Source organism: Scyliorhinus torazame, chromosome 30 (genome assembly GCF_047496885.1).
Source record: "Scyliorhinus torazame isolate Kashiwa2021f chromosome 30, sScyTor2.1, whole genome shotgun sequence".
Taxonomy (NCBI): domain Eukaryota; kingdom Metazoa; phylum Chordata; class Chondrichthyes; order Carcharhiniformes; family Scyliorhinidae; genus Scyliorhinus; species Scyliorhinus torazame.
The window spans coordinates 10,301,490-10,316,834 of record NC_092736.1 but is presented as its reverse complement, the minus strand read 5'-3'; the positions used below and the strand labels follow the sequence as shown (position 1 = coordinate 10,316,834).

The following is a 15,345-nucleotide window of genomic DNA, read 5'->3' as shown; positions in this document are numbered from 1 at the left end:
TCAAGAGTTTGTCATTTACCATTTTCAGAACTCGCATTGCCTCCATCCACAGAAGCAGCTTCAAAAGATGTGCCTCGTACAGAGAACACTTTCACTTCATCGTCGGACTTCACTGTGCACAAAGCATTTCCTGCGGAAGTTCACGAATTAAGAACAAAAATTACGGAAGAGTAAGAAGGCTCAGACTTCAAGGCAGACTTTTGAAGCCCAAATCTTCGAAAACTCAAAATTCCAAAAAGTGGCTTTGGAATTATCATTAGTCTTAAGCACATGTTTAATACATCCTCAGAAAACTGATTTCACACTAAATGGGGGCTCATATTCAAACCCGTTAGTGGAAATGTATAGATTGCATGGGTTCAAAATAGTTTCACTCCTGAGGAAGTTATACAGTTAATATTTTCCTTTGCACAACTAAGTGGCATGACTGTGTAACAAAGAAAGCAAAGCAATAGTGCCACACATCGGATTGACTGGGCTCAAACAGTAGTCATTGGTATTTAATAGCCACTGGACATTTGAAATTGCCAGCAATATCAGTTGTAGCAACTTAGCTCCAGGCACAGGACAGTACTTTGTGCATTTCTCTCAACATTAATCTAAAATATTTGTTGTTGATTTAAAGATGTGTCCTTTCTGTCACACGGATGTGGACCACCAATCAGCAAATAAAATTTAAGCTCTTTCCCACTGACCCTTACTTTAAATCGAGGAACATTTCCATTGTGCATGCGGGAATCTAAAACTTCAGATACACTGGAATGATTGTGCATGTGCTTTGAATCAAAAATAACGTTTTCAAATTTATGTTCCTGACCATGAACAACTTCAAATGTGAAATGAAAAACACATTGCTGGCCATCGTAACAATTTTTCCAAATTGTCTGAACAACAGGAAGCCCTGATAACAGCATCATACTCCTGAAGACACGGTGCAAAGCCACCTCATGAGGTGGTGCTCCCTGCTTTCTGTGGAAGGTTGATAATAATAATAATAATAATAATAATAATAATAATAGCTTATTGTCACAAGTAGGCTTCAATGAAGTTACTGTGAAAAGCCCCTAGTCGCCACATTCCGGCACCTGTTCGGTGAGGCTGGAACGGGAATTGAACCCGCGCTGCTGGTCTTGTTCTGCATTACAAGCCAGCTGTCTTAGCCCACTGTGCTGAACCAGCCCATGAAGCCACAGCCATATTTCAAGATAGCACTCAAGTCTAAAAATATTCCAATCATTCCTCTCCAAATACTCAAACCTAGCCACCATCCCCCACGCCACCCATTTCATCCTCTTCTTGGTCTACTCTGTTGCTAAACCCAACAGTGCAGAAACGCCCTGGATGACAATGAATTGAGTACCAAGTACCTCCCAATATTCAATCAATCATTTTTAAACATGCTTATTTGTACCCCGATGACATCAACTGCTTCAGTTCCTGCCTCATTCCACCACTGGTGAAAATCTCAAGTACAACTTTCCTAACATTCAACTCACCGGCCATTAAGCGCCACAAACATCAGCTTATCTAGAATCCACATACAAATTATGAATTAGGAATAGGGGTAGGTCATTCAGCCATTTGACTCTACTCTAACATTTGATGAGATCGTGGCTGATCTGATTGTGGCCTCAACCCCACTTTCCTGCCTCCCCTCTACTCTGTAACTCACCCCTTGCTGGTCAAGAATTCTGCCTTTAAATTATGCAGTAAGGGGGAGTCATGTGACATGAGCGTGGGAGCAGCTGCGTTTTCACGAGTTCTGGCTCTGCTCGCATTTTAATCCTGTATTTTATCCGAGTGCACGTTTCCTAATTGTCTTTTTTTGGGGCCTTATATTTTGCACTATGTCCCTGGATGATCTTGATTGAAGTTTTGCGATGAGGAGCTGAGCAAAATCACAGAGAATCCTTGTTTTCCCTTGGAGGTCTGAGTTCACAGAGAATGAGAATCCCTACAGTGCAGGAGGCCATTCGGCCCATCGAATCTGCACCGACACTCCGAAAGAGCACCCCACCTAGGCTCACACCACCACTCTATCCCGTAACTGCACCAAACCTTTTGGCAATTTATCATGGCCAATCCACCTAACTGCTACATCTTTGGACCGTGGGAGGAAACCGGAGCACCCGGAGGAAACCCACGCAGAGATGAGGAGAACATGCAGTCTCTGCACAGACAGTGACCCAAGGTCGGATTCCTGGCGCTATGATGCAGCTAACCACTATGCCACCCATGTCAGGGTGGGGCCCAGCTTGCAATGGCATTGTTGCTGGTGAACGGGACATCGCCCCGGCTGTGCTGCGTGCATTGTGATCACGGCCGCCATTGATGAGGATCTCGGCTCCATGGTGCAGATCTTTGGAGCTCACTTTGAGGAATGCAAGGTATCCTTGGAGAGGCGCAGGAGAGAACCCTTGTATTCAATTGAGTACTTACCCTGGGTAAAGGCCCGCCTTCGATTCACTGAGATCCCGCTCCATGTGTGTCGTCTATCCTAACGAGCTCAGGAAGTAGGGGTCAGACAAGGATTATCCGTGAGCCAGGTCCCTGGCAAGAAATAGAAAGCGGGTTCCTGGTTGAATGACAATTGGCCGCCTTGCTTTAGTAATCTTGATCTGGAGGCTGGGCGTAACAGGTTCAATAGAGCACAGTGTATTCGAGAGTTGGGATCGGTCGGGCCCTCCAACCACTGGCTTTATATTAGTCTGTCTCGATGCTCGTCATGAGGGGTTTGAGGTGGCCAATTGTGTCAAGTCATCCCACCACCCCCCACCCCGGCCGGAGTCTAGACTATGGGTCGCTTGGGCATCGGAGCTGCGACATGGGCAGCACGGTAGCATAGTGGTTAGCATAATTGCTTCACAGCTCCAGGGTCCCCGGTTAGATTCCCGGCTGGGTCACTGTCTGTGCGGAGTCTGCACGTTCTCCCCGTGTGTGCATGGGTTTCTTCCGGGTGCTCCGGTTTCCTCCCACAGTCCAAAGATGTGCAGGTTAGGTGGATTGGCCGTGATAAATTGCCCTTAGTGTCCAAAATTGCCCTTAGGGTTGGTTGAGTGGGGTTACTTGGTTATGGGGATAGGGTGGTGTAGGCTTGGGTAGGGTGCTCTTTCCAAGAGCCGGTGCAGACTTGATGGGCCGAATGGCCTCCTTCTGCACTGTAAATTCTATGATTCTATGGTGGAAGTGAAGGTGCTTTGTTCGTTTGTATCCTCGAGAGATCCCGAGTGCTCTATGATCCTGTCGTAGCTTTGGCCTTTTCGAGCAACATATATGGTGTTATTATCCTGAAATCCGTCAATAATCCTGATATTACACCCTTCTGATTATGCTGCTGATTGTTGCCTTTTCTCGGGCGAAGTGTGAGCGCGAGGGCGAGTTTCCTTTCTTCCTGTTCTATCAAAAATCACATTGAGCCAAAAGTGGTCTGTGCACAGTTTTACTCCTGTTTTTAAAATTATGTGCGTAATCCTTGTAGTTATGGGAAGGGAGTGCATTTTGGACACCCCTTATCTCGTTTATAATGAAGATGAGAGGAGCAATGGCAGGGTGGTTGGTTGGTGTCGAGTTGGGTGGTACGGTTCGGTAAGTCCTCACTGAGACTGAGGATAGTCCTCCAGTTGGAGCTAACTGTACCGGGTCTTTAATTTGTTCTTTGTTATTTTGAATTTAAGAATCCATGCTTGTCTCCTTCGATGGCCCAGACACATTACATATCTTGGGGTGGACTGAATTCCTTCTGACTTTTCCTCGCGGTTAAAGGTTTTTTTTTAAAAATCTTCTTTCTTCTGAATTAGAATAGGAGGAATTGAGTGGTGGTGCACGCCAGGGTAGGTTTGGTCAATCCTTGACTGGTTTGTGAAGAGAGAGACTGCTTGTCATTGTTAGGATCCCAGACAAGAACCAACTACACAACAGGAGTGATAACACAGACCCATAGCTATCTTTTATGTTAAAACACACTTTAATTTAAACACAGAATTAACCACATTAGCAACAAAGAAATATATTTACAGTTAACAGTTACAACAGTTCTTCAGTAAAAGAGAAAACCTTAACTTACTTCCTAAACATGCCACTATATTCCAATTAAGCAAATCAATATATTTTAAGTACCACTCATGAATATTGTTAAAAACCAGGTTTCCACTTGCTTTTTGCTGTGACTTTGTGGTTCTTTGGAGAGAGCACCTCTCAGGACCAAACTGAAACACCTCTGTTCAAATGTATGTTCTAGGACCAACAACCTTTCCAGACAGACCTGGCTCCAACCATCAACTACATCATCTGTACCCGAAGCATAAGGCATTCATTTGGTCTCTTCTTACAATATGTCCCTCGACTTGTTTAGCCAGGACCAAACACAACACCCTTCATAAATTACCTACATTCCAAATGTCCTTCAAACGTAAATAATATGTTTAATATTATCAGCTAGCTATCTGTAAACAAGTAAATGGATCTCAAGATCTATTAGGAGAACACTTCACCTGCAAATCAATGATTACCTGACTTTTACACCACCTTAATGACCGTTCTAGCAGTCATACTGTCTGTATGCATTTTAACCCAGGGTTTAATAACATTACTGCAAAAATATAAAATATGACAATTTCTTACATTCATCACACCATGCCTCTACATTGTTGGAGCCCTTCCCATGTGTGGAGGTAAGTTTGACGGAGGAGTTAGGTAGTCTCCTCTAAGTGGTCTTACATGGTGGTCTCCAGAATGTCCTCTTCATTGCGGTTGGATTTTCCATGTAGAAGAAGTGTTTGTGTCTCTGTTAAGGCAGCGCTGTTATATCCATTTACATCCTCCTTGTGATGGTGGGCAGTGGCTAATATTCCTAGGTCAGCTCGGCCGTTCTTCCCTTAGGGAATTTTTGTTCTTTTCATCTGAGTGAGCAGTGTGTTGTTATAAATCCTGGTCCAGTCGGGTCATCTATGGGAGGTTCCCCTTATTGTATTGGGGGAGGGATTCGGCACCCCACACCCAGAGTGCCAAATTATTGGATGTCTTAACAATTCTTCTTCGCTTCAGTGATGGAATCTCCCCGGCTGGGACTGACAGTTGACCTCACCTTCAGTTCCATTCTCGAACATCCCGGTCCCTGATCTGAAGAACAAACAGCTCCCTCCATGTATGTTTTGAACGTGCGTTAGGAAGTTTCACTGTATACATGGTAGTGGTGATGTACGTTGCTGTGCCAAATGTGGTACGAAACACATCAGCCTAGATTTCGCAGTGAAAGTAACTAATGACAGCTGCTCCCAGGCCATTGCTACAATTTTAAGGTAAATAAAGGGGTCTGCGGAGCAGATGAAAGTTAAGTGTATGTTTCTTTGGTTCCATGCCAGATTCCTTTCTATACTGCACGAGAACACAAATAGCTCAAAGCACTTCAAAAGAAAATGGTTAGATTTTACATTCAGTAAAAAAACGTACTAACTAATTGCAAGTCATTTGTACCCTTGAAGCATCATCTCAGTGACTGTGTGCACCTTGTACCTACCTGCGTAGATAGTTCGTACAAATGTATCTGGGGATTTAATTTCAGTGATGTCAGAGATGGCGGCAACATCAAGTTTAGCAGCTATTCTAGGTATAAGATTCTGCAAAACAAATGGAAAGTTGAAAATAAACTTTCCGAATTAAGTACAATAATCAACAGTGGGTTTTTTTTAAAGTCAAATGAAATTTATTTGGTTACATTTTTTATTACAGGGACATACAAGCACAACAACTGCTGGTGGGAAAACAACATGTCTCAACCTAGTTTATTTTTTGGGATGTAGGCGTCAATGCAAAGACCAGCATTTGTTGCCCATCGCCAACTGCCCTTGAACCTAATGGCTACTTAGGGTATTTCAGAGGGCAGTTAAGAGTTAACCACATTGTTGTGGGTCCGGAGTCACATGTAGGCGAGACTGAGTAAGGACAGATTTGCTTCCCAAAGGGCATTAGTGAACCAGATGGGTTTTCCTTCTATGACAATCAACGATAGTTTTGTGGTCACCATTACAGAGACTAGCTTTATACTCCAGACTTTTTATTAACTGAATTCACCCGGGTCTCCAGCCACCCCATCCTCTACCCCCTCCCCTCCTTCCTTCCTCCTTCCCCTCCTTCCTCCCTCCCGTCCATCCTCCCTCCCACCTCCTTCCTCCCTCCCCCCCTTCCCTCTCCTCATCCTCCCTCCTCTTCCCTCCCTACCTCCTCCTCCCTCACCCCCCCTCCAATCCCAAATGGAGTGTCCACCATTTCCCAACAGATTGCCCTCGCGGTAGAAGGAATCCATTATCTAATTCCACTCTATATCCCTGGACAGCGCGCAGCCCTGAATCAATAGCACTAATTAGCTGGGCATTGTTGTTAATGGGATCTTGCTGTGTGGAAAACAACTGCCATCTTAGTCCACATAACAGTACTCACAACCTTCTTTTCTCTGACATGCTGATTCTTACTGTTGAGTAGACCTTTATCAGGAAGCTATTAACAAATTATTTTTCTTTGTAATGTGTGGTCTTTGAAGCAAAATGTTGCCGTTGTGTTTACTGAGTCACAAAATACACACACATCCATCTTTGTTTCCATTTACTAAATTCTCAATACATTGTACTTTCATTTTGTTCTTGATGTCCACACCTGTTTTGTATTCTTAAAAAATATGCAATTTCAGTTTACTCTCCGCTTCCTTTGCGGAACATTAGAAGTGTTACGTTGGAAACCGGAGCACAAAGTAATTTTCAGGTGGGAAAAGGGCAGTTAATTAGGATATTGCTGGGAAACACAGAAAATGATGGAATACGTCGAGGGAGAAGGGCAGAACTAATTCAATAAAATACAACTTATGAAATATAATGAACTGTGTAATGCACTGTAACTCAATTGGGATGCCATTAAGCCAGTGAGTTGACAGCTCCAAGACAAGATGAAGTATTGCAGGAAAACGCTACAGGAAGTGTTATAGCAATTCAAGTGGCTCGGTTAAAGAACTAGAGGGCCTGATCAACCATGTGCAACATAAAATTTCTCCCTATATGAGCGAGAGTGCCTTTTTCTTTTCCGCAAGCATCTGTCAGATCAGCGGCTAAAGTAATTGGTAGGAGGATCAGAGAGCAATTGAGAAGGTTTCTCACGCAGAGGATGGTAGGGGCCTGGAATTCATTGCTGGAAAAGGTAGTACAGAGGCAGAAACCAGAATCGCATTTAAATAAAAAATAATAATAATCTTTGTTGTCACAGGTAGGCTTACATTAACACTACAATGAAGTTACTGTGAAAAGCCCCTAGTCGCCACATTCCGCCACCTGTTCGGGTGCACCGAGGGAGAATTCAGAATGTCCAATTCACCTAACAAGCACGTCTTTCGGGACTTGTGGGAAGAAACTGGAGCATCCGGAGGAAACTCGCACAGACACGGGAGAACGAGCAGACTCGACACAGACACTGACCCAAGCCGGGAATTGAACCTGGGACCCTGGCGCTGTGAAGCCATAGTGCTAACCACTATGCTACCTTGCTGGATAGGCCATAGTGCTACAGTCCCAAGAGCTGGAGGGTGGAACAGGGATAGTTCTTTGTTGACCAGCAGATACAGATGGACCGAATGCCCGCCTTCTGTGCCATAAATGTCTGTGATTCGGTTCTATCTTGTAGAATCAGAATCTTACAGCACACAAAAGCCTTTCGGTCCATCATGTCTGTACTGGGTCTTTAGTAAAGTTATCCAATTAATGTCACTACCCTGCTCTTTCCCCAGAGCCCTCTTTACCTAACTCAGCAATGGACCCAGTCGGAACAGATTAACTTCTATTTATCCCGTGGAAAATACTTTTGTTTTCATTCAGTCCCCCATACTGATATTTCTTCTTCATAAAGATTAAAGTCACATACAAATAGGTACATATATGACAATAAGCACCAAGTGCATTGCTTCAATGTTATTAAATTAGCAAATGACAAGCAATAAGTGCCAGGACCTTTTCAATATGGAACGGGGGGAGGGGGGGGGGGGGGGGGATTCAACTAGTTAGGATAAGAAGTTGCTGAGTTAAACAGGTTACTGTAAAGTCCAATCCCCAATTTTTGCTGAATTTGTTGAATGTTAGGTTTTGCTAGTTTAGGAGTGCTGCATTTGATCTTATCACCTGACAGTTAAGATCAAAGTAAAAGGAAAAACATGCCATTGAATGGACTAAATATGCAATGGTAACAGTTTATTTGGTTTAGTTCACTCACCAAAAGAACCCATACCCCTCTAACACTCAATGCACATGCATGTGGTGGAAGAAACGGTTACTCTATAGGATAACGGATTTAAATCTCTTTGTTCAAAAATGCACAGAATTATGGAGCAATTAATCTAACGTCCTCATGGAGAAATTGCTCAGGAGTATACAAGGCCACTTTACTTAAATTATAAGGAATAGACAAACTTGGCAATCCACTGGATTCCGAAATTAAATAATGCACAGTTTAAGCCCCAAAACTGGCATGCAATGTTACAAAAACTAAACCGTCTGGTAAGTAACTCAGGTTTTTGAAAATAAATTTAGAGTAATCAATTATTCTTTTTTCCAATTAAGGGGCAGTTTAGCATGGCCAATCCACCCAACCTGCACATCTTCAGGTTATGGGGGTGAAACCCACGCAGACACAGGGAGAATGTGGAAACTCCACACGGACAGTGACCCAGAGCCGGGATCGAACCCGGGTCCTCAGCGCCATAGGCAGCAGTGCTAACCACTGCGCTGCCATGCCACCCAGTTTTTGTTTGAAAGGCAATGTTTTGTTTGATACTTTGGAAAGAGTATTTCTCCTGGCACAATTATTTCCGTGGCATTGACTTACTGGGCCAAATGGCCTGTCTGTGTAAATTCTATGTAATGTCTCGCTAACTCACCTTTCCAAAGGCAGAAGCTCCTGCACATATGTGTGTGAACTTAAATTGTTTATGTGTAGCCAGCACCAGCGGCGTCAGCTCCTCTGTCAATGATACAGAAAGTAGAACATTAAAAATACAAATCATGGGATAGAAAACCTGCATGTCAGAAAATACACTAAATTATGAGCACCATGAAGCAAAGCAAGAAATGTTCACATAGGAAATAAAATGGAGTCTAGCACATGTCTCCACATCTTAAGAAACTTTCTAGTCTTCTATTCATTTGGTTCCTCTTCTGTCTTTGCTGCTGTTGTAGAGTTTTGTCACATGCCTGCTATCTAATGCTATGGTGGATAGATTTATGACATGATAGGAAATACTTAAATGTACAGTATGTGTTATCAGGATGTTCATTTATTCTTATGCCTTCAGGTCATAGTAAGAAGTCTTACAACACCAGGTTAAAGTCCAACAGGTTTGTTTTGATGTCACATCAAAACAAACCTGTTGGACTTTAACCTGGTGTTGTAAGACTTCTTACTGTGCTCACCCCAGTCCAACGCCGGCATCTCCACTTCAGGTCATATACAGAGGATGTCTACTTACATACAGAACTGACAGAAAACTGTTCAGCCTTGGCTGCCCGAGAGCCAAGAGAAAGGTGTGCCAAATCCTCATCAGAGAGTTGCTCTAGGCTGACAATGCTGCAGTAACATTCCATGCTGAAGAATACCTGCAGCCACAAATGGACAGTCTCTCACACGCCTGGGAAGAGTTTGGCTGGACCATCAGCATCAGGAAGACAAATGTCATTGTCCAGGAAGTTGCCATGCCACCATCTATCAGCAATGACAATGTGACACTGGAGGTTGTTGATAGCTTCACATCTTGAGGCTCCACAACCATTAGTGTATTACTTGGCACTGAAATCAACACACACATTGCAAAAGTTGCAACTGTTATGTCCAAGCTGAGTGAAAGAGTATGGAACAATAGCAACCTGATCAAGAACACCAAACTGTGAGGCTACCAATCCTATGTCCTGAGTGCACAGCTCGACTGTGGTGAGACCTCGACAACACATGCTGGGCAGGAGAAAAGACTGAACAGTTTCCACCTTCACTGTCTCAGGCATATCTTCAGCATCTCTTGGCAGGACATGGGCATCAGCTGAAGTCCTGGAGCGTGTTAATTCCATCAGTATACACTCATTGCTAAACCAACAACATCTGCACTGGCTCAGCCACATTCATTAGATGAGTGACAGCCATACACCCAAACGATTTTCTGTACAGCGACTTGGCCATTAGGTCACGACCTCCTGGGTGTCCACATCTCCGCTACAAGGACACCTGAAAATAAGATGTCAAGATAGCGGACATTGTCATTGAAAACTGGGAGACAGTCTCTGTTGATTGTGACCTCAAGGCTGACTGGAAAGGTATTGAAAGAGGAAGAGCAGAAACGAAAAGCTCAGCTGGCAGAGAAGAGGGCGCAGAGAAAACAAGAGGCCAGCGAACAGTGCAGCGTCTCAGCCCACTGTCTTCCGCTGCAGACACTGCCAGGCTCAAGTGGGTTCCTGAACCACAGCAAGCCGTGCTTAACACAAGAGTTGCTCACCACAATGCCAACCATTGTCTTATGAGACAGAAAGCTGCCACCACCAGTTATGACATCCAATAATAAATTTCAGGCAGGGTCATTTAAAAGCACACACTCATTACACAGGGGCAGTACAAAAACAACTTTGCAAGAAAGCAACTGAACAAAAAGTCATTCAACACATAACATCGGGAAAAAAAGTTCTAAAACCTTCAAGCCCATTTTCAACCAGACATTTATTAAGCAATTCTTTTTTTAAAGAATTAATCTACTCAGCAATAACTGGGTTTTCTGTTTTACATATTAACCAACATGTCCGGAAACAGTGGAAACCAAATTCTCTTGTAATCTCCTTTTTCACAGTCAGTGAATTTTGTATCAGCATAGCCCAGTTGCAGTTACAATTCCAAATACTGTGTTGCTTAGTTATATAGGAGTTTGAAAGAAATTAAACTTGTTTTATTATTCATTCAAGGGATGTGTGTGTCGCTGGCTTGCCTGGAATTTAATACTCATCTCTAGTTGCCCTTCAGAAAGTGGTGGTGAGCTGCCATCTTGAACCATTTTTTAAAAAAATGTTATTGAGGTTTTCACAAAATATCAACAACAAAATGAAGAAGGAACCCAATAGAATTAAATACAGAAGAAAATAAAACAACCCCCGCGCCCCCCTCCCCCCTTTACATAAATAATAAATTAACACCCCAAATTAACACAAAGCAAACATAGCAAATATATACACCCACTCAGATCTCCCAGTGTTGCTGCTGCTGACCATTGCCTACCGTTCTGTCAGGAAGTCCAAAAACGGTTGCCACCACCTGAAGATCCCCTTTAGGCAAATTTCACCCTCTCCAATTTAATGAACCCTGCCATATCGTTGATCCAGGATTCCATGCTTGGGGATCTCACAACATTCCACTGAAGAATCCTTCGCCGGGCTACCAGGGACGCAAAGGCCAGAATACCGGGCTCTTTCGCCTCCTGCACTCCCGGCTCCCCTGCAACCCCAAATATTGCGAGCCCCCAGCCCGGTTTGACGCTGGATCCTACCACCCCCGACACCGTACCCCCCCCCCCCCCCCGAGAGCACCCTGTCCTGTGTGTGGCAGCAGCCGCGGGAATTCCACCACTTGTCGCCTGGCAAACGCCCTTACCTGTAAATACCTAAAGGTGTTCCCCGGGGTGAGCCCATACTTCTCCTCCAGCTCACCCAGGCTCACAAACTTCCCAACCACAAACAGGTCCCCCAACCTTCTTATCCCTGCCCTGTGCCACCTCGAAAACCCTCCATCCATTCTCCCTGGGACAAACCGGTGGTTCCCCCGTATTGGGGTCCACACCGAGGACCCTACTTCCCCCCCGTGCCGCCTCCACTGCCCCCTTATTTTGAGGCTAGCCGCCACTACCGGGCTCGTGGTATACCTCATTGGAGGCAGTGGCAGCGGCGTCGTTGCCAGCGCCTCCAGACTCATACCCTCACAAGACGCCGTCTCCAGCCTCTACCATGCAGCCCCCTCCCCCTCCATCACCCACTTGCGCACCATCGCCACATAGGCGGCCCAGTAGTACCCACAGAGGTTGGGCAGTGCCAGCTCCCCCCCATCCCTACTCCGCTCCAGGAACACCCTTCTCAACCTCGGAGTCCCTCGCGGCCACACAAGCCCCGTTATGCTCCTGTTGACCCGCCTGAAGAAGGCCTTCGGGATAAGAATGGGGAGGCACTGGAACAGAAACAAAAACCTTGGGAGCACCGTCATATTAACTGACTGCACCCTACCCGCCAGGGACAGCGGCAACGCGTCCCACCTCATGAACTCCTCGTCCATTTGCTCCACTAGCCTCGTGAAATTAAGTCTATATGCAGGGCCTCCCAGCTCCTGGTCACCTGGACCCCCAAATACCTGAAGCTCCTCTCCGCCCTTTTTAGTGGGAGCTCGCCAATCCCCCTCTCTCCTGGTCCCCTGGGTGAACCACGAACAACTCGCTCTTCCCCATGTTGAGCTTGTACCCTGAGAAATCCCTGAACTCCCTGAGGATCCTCATTACCTCTGGCATTCCCTCCACCGGGTCCGCCACATATAGCAGCAAGTCATCCGCATAGAGCGACACCCTATGCTCCTCCCCACCCCGCACCAACCCCCTCCAGTTCCTCGACTCTATCAGTGCCATAGACAGGGGTTCAATCGCCAGTGCGAAGAGCAGGGGGGACAGGGGACACCCCTGCCTCGTCCCACGATGCAACCAAAAGTACTCAGGCCTCCTCTTGTTCGTGGCCACACTCGCCATTGGGACTTCGTACAACAGCCTAATCCACCTGACAAACCCCTCCCCGAACCCGAATCTCTTCAGCACCTCCCACAAGTACCCCCACTCTACCCTATCGAAGGCCTTCTCAGCGTCCATCGCCACCACTATCCTGCCTCCCCCTCCCTCGCCGGCATCATAATAACGTTCAGGAGCCTCCGCACATTCGCGTTCAACTGCCTCCCCTTCTGGAACCCAGTCTGGTCTTCGTGGATCACCTGCGGCACACAATCCTCAATCCTCGTGGCTAAGACCTTCGCCAGCACCTTGGCATCTACGTTTAACAACGAAATCGACCTGTAAGAACCACACTGCAGGGGATCCTTGTCTCGTTTCAGGATCAAGGAGATCAGTGCCCAGGACGTCGTCGGGGGCAAAGCCCCCCCCTCCCTTGCCTCATTGAAGGTCCTAACTAGCAACGGGCCCAACAGGTCCACATATTTTTTGTAGAATTCGACCGAGAAACCATCCGGCCCCGGTGCCTTCCCCGCCTGCATGCTCCCTATCCCTTTGGCCAGCTCCTCCAGCCCAATCAGGGCCCCCAATCCTGCCACCAGTCTCTCCGCCACCTTCGGAAACCTCAATTGGTCCAGAAAATGGCCCATCCCTCCCTCCTCCAGGGGGGGCTCGGACCGATACAGTTCCTCATAAAAGTCCCTGAAGACCCCATTGATGCCAACCCCACTCAGCACCACACTCCCTCCTCTATCCTTAACTCCCCCGATCTCCCTAGCTGCGTCCCGCTTCCGAAGCTGATGCGCCAGCATCCGGCTTGCCTTTTCCCCATACTCATAAATCGCCCCCTGGGCCTTCCTCCACTGCACCTCCGCCTTCCTGGTGGTCAACAGGTCGAATTCAGCCTGGAGGCTACGCCTCTCCCTCAACAGTCCCTCCTCAGGCACCTCCGCATACCTCCTGCCTACCCTCACCATCTCCCTCACCAGCCTCTCCCTCTGCTCTCTCCTCTCCTTGTGGGCCCTAATGGAGATCAGCTCTCCCCTAACCACCGCCTTCAGCGCCTCCCATACCATCCCCACTCAGACCTCCCCGTTATCATTGGCCTCCAGGTAACTCTCTATGCTTCCTCGGACCTGCTCATTCACCTCCTCGTCTGCCAACAGCCCCACCTCCAAGCGCCACAACGGCCGCTGGTCCCTCTCCTCCCCCAGCTCTAGGTCTACCCAATGCGGTGCATGATCCAAAATGGCTATCGCCGAGTACTCGGTATCCTCTACTCTCGCTATCAGCGCCCTACTCATAATAAAAAAGTCGATCCGGGAATAAGCCTTATGAACATGCGAGAAGAATGAAAATTCCCCGGCCTTGCAAATCTCCAAGGGTCCACCCCTCCCATCTTGTCCATAAACACCCTCAGCACTTTAGCCGCCGCCGGCTTCCTACCCGTCCTAGACCTGGAGCGTTAAAGTACCCCCCCCATTATCAGGCCCCCACTTCCAAGTCCGGGATCCGACCCAACATGCGCCGCATGAAACCCGCGTTGTCCCAGTTCGGGGCATACACATTGACCAGCACCACCCTCTCCCCTTGCAGCTTACCACTTACCATTACGTGCCTGCTGCCATTGTCTGCCACAATGCTCGATGCCTCGAACGACACCCTCTTTCCCACCAAGATCGCCACCCCCCGATTTTCGGCATCCAGCCCCGAATGAAACACCTGACCTACCCCCACCCCTTCCTCAATCTTACCTGGTCTGCCACCTTCAGGTGTGTCTCCTGGAGCATGACCACATCCGCCTTCAGCCCCTTCAGGTGCGCGAACACCCGGGCCCGCTTGACCGGCCCGTTCAGTCCCCTTACATTCCAGGTTATCAGCCGGATCAGTGGGCTACCCGCCCCCCCCCTCCCCGGCCAGCTACGCGCCCGCACCCCACGCCCGGCCCGTTCCCCACGGCGGCAGACCCCCGTGCCAACCCCCTCTACTCGCTCCAGCTCCCCCTTGACCATACCAGCAGCAACCCGGTTCCACCCCCCCCGCCAAAAGCTAGGACACCTCCTAGCTGCTTTGCTCCCCCCATTGCACTGCCGCAAGTCAGCTGACTCCTGCTGACCCCGGCCACTCCCGCCTCCTTCGACTCCTCCCATTGTGGGACATACGCTCCTCCTCCATTACCCATCAGCAGGCTCTCCGCCTCCCCCTTCCATCCCAAGCGCAGGAAACAACCCTCTCTTCCCCGCCCCAGCCCCTCCAGCCTTCACCACGGGAAAAGCCCGCGCTTTCCACCTGCCCAGCCCCGCCACCTCTGACGCAGCTCCTTATACAGGCCCAGTACCCTCACCCCCGACCCGGGCCTCACCCTCCCCCGCGGGGCACCACCCCCCCTACCAGCCATCCACCCCTACTCCATTTACTTCCCCCCCCTCCAAGAGCCCACCCGACAGACCCAACCAAAACAGTGCCCAACCCACCCTAACCACCCACACAAAACCAAAAAGAAACAAGAGCAAAGAACCCCCCCTCAAAATGTAACACACCAACAGCAATCCCAGACCACCCATCCCAGTTTGTGTCCAACTTCGTGGCCT

At 47.6% G+C, this 15,345-nt stretch overlaps 1 protein-coding gene across 3 annotated transcripts in view; it reads right to left on the bottom strand.

The window, feature by feature from the left end:
• etfa (electron transfer flavoprotein subunit alpha) overlaps window positions 1-15,345 on the bottom strand; it is a 64,878-nt gene that overhangs the window by 35,713 nt on the left and 13,820 nt on the right. For all 3 annotated transcript variants that reach the window (XM_072492789.1, XM_072492791.1, XM_072492790.1), the window contains exons 4-6: window positions 8,909-8,991; window positions 5,516-5,615; window positions 20-130 (exon numbers count right to left, since the gene is read on the bottom strand). In XM_072492789.1, the coding sequence (XP_072348890.1) occupies window positions 20-130; window positions 5,516-5,615; window positions 8,909-8,991 (294 nt within the window). The remainder of the gene's footprint in view (window positions 1-19; window positions 131-5,515; window positions 5,616-8,908; window positions 8,992-15,345) is intronic.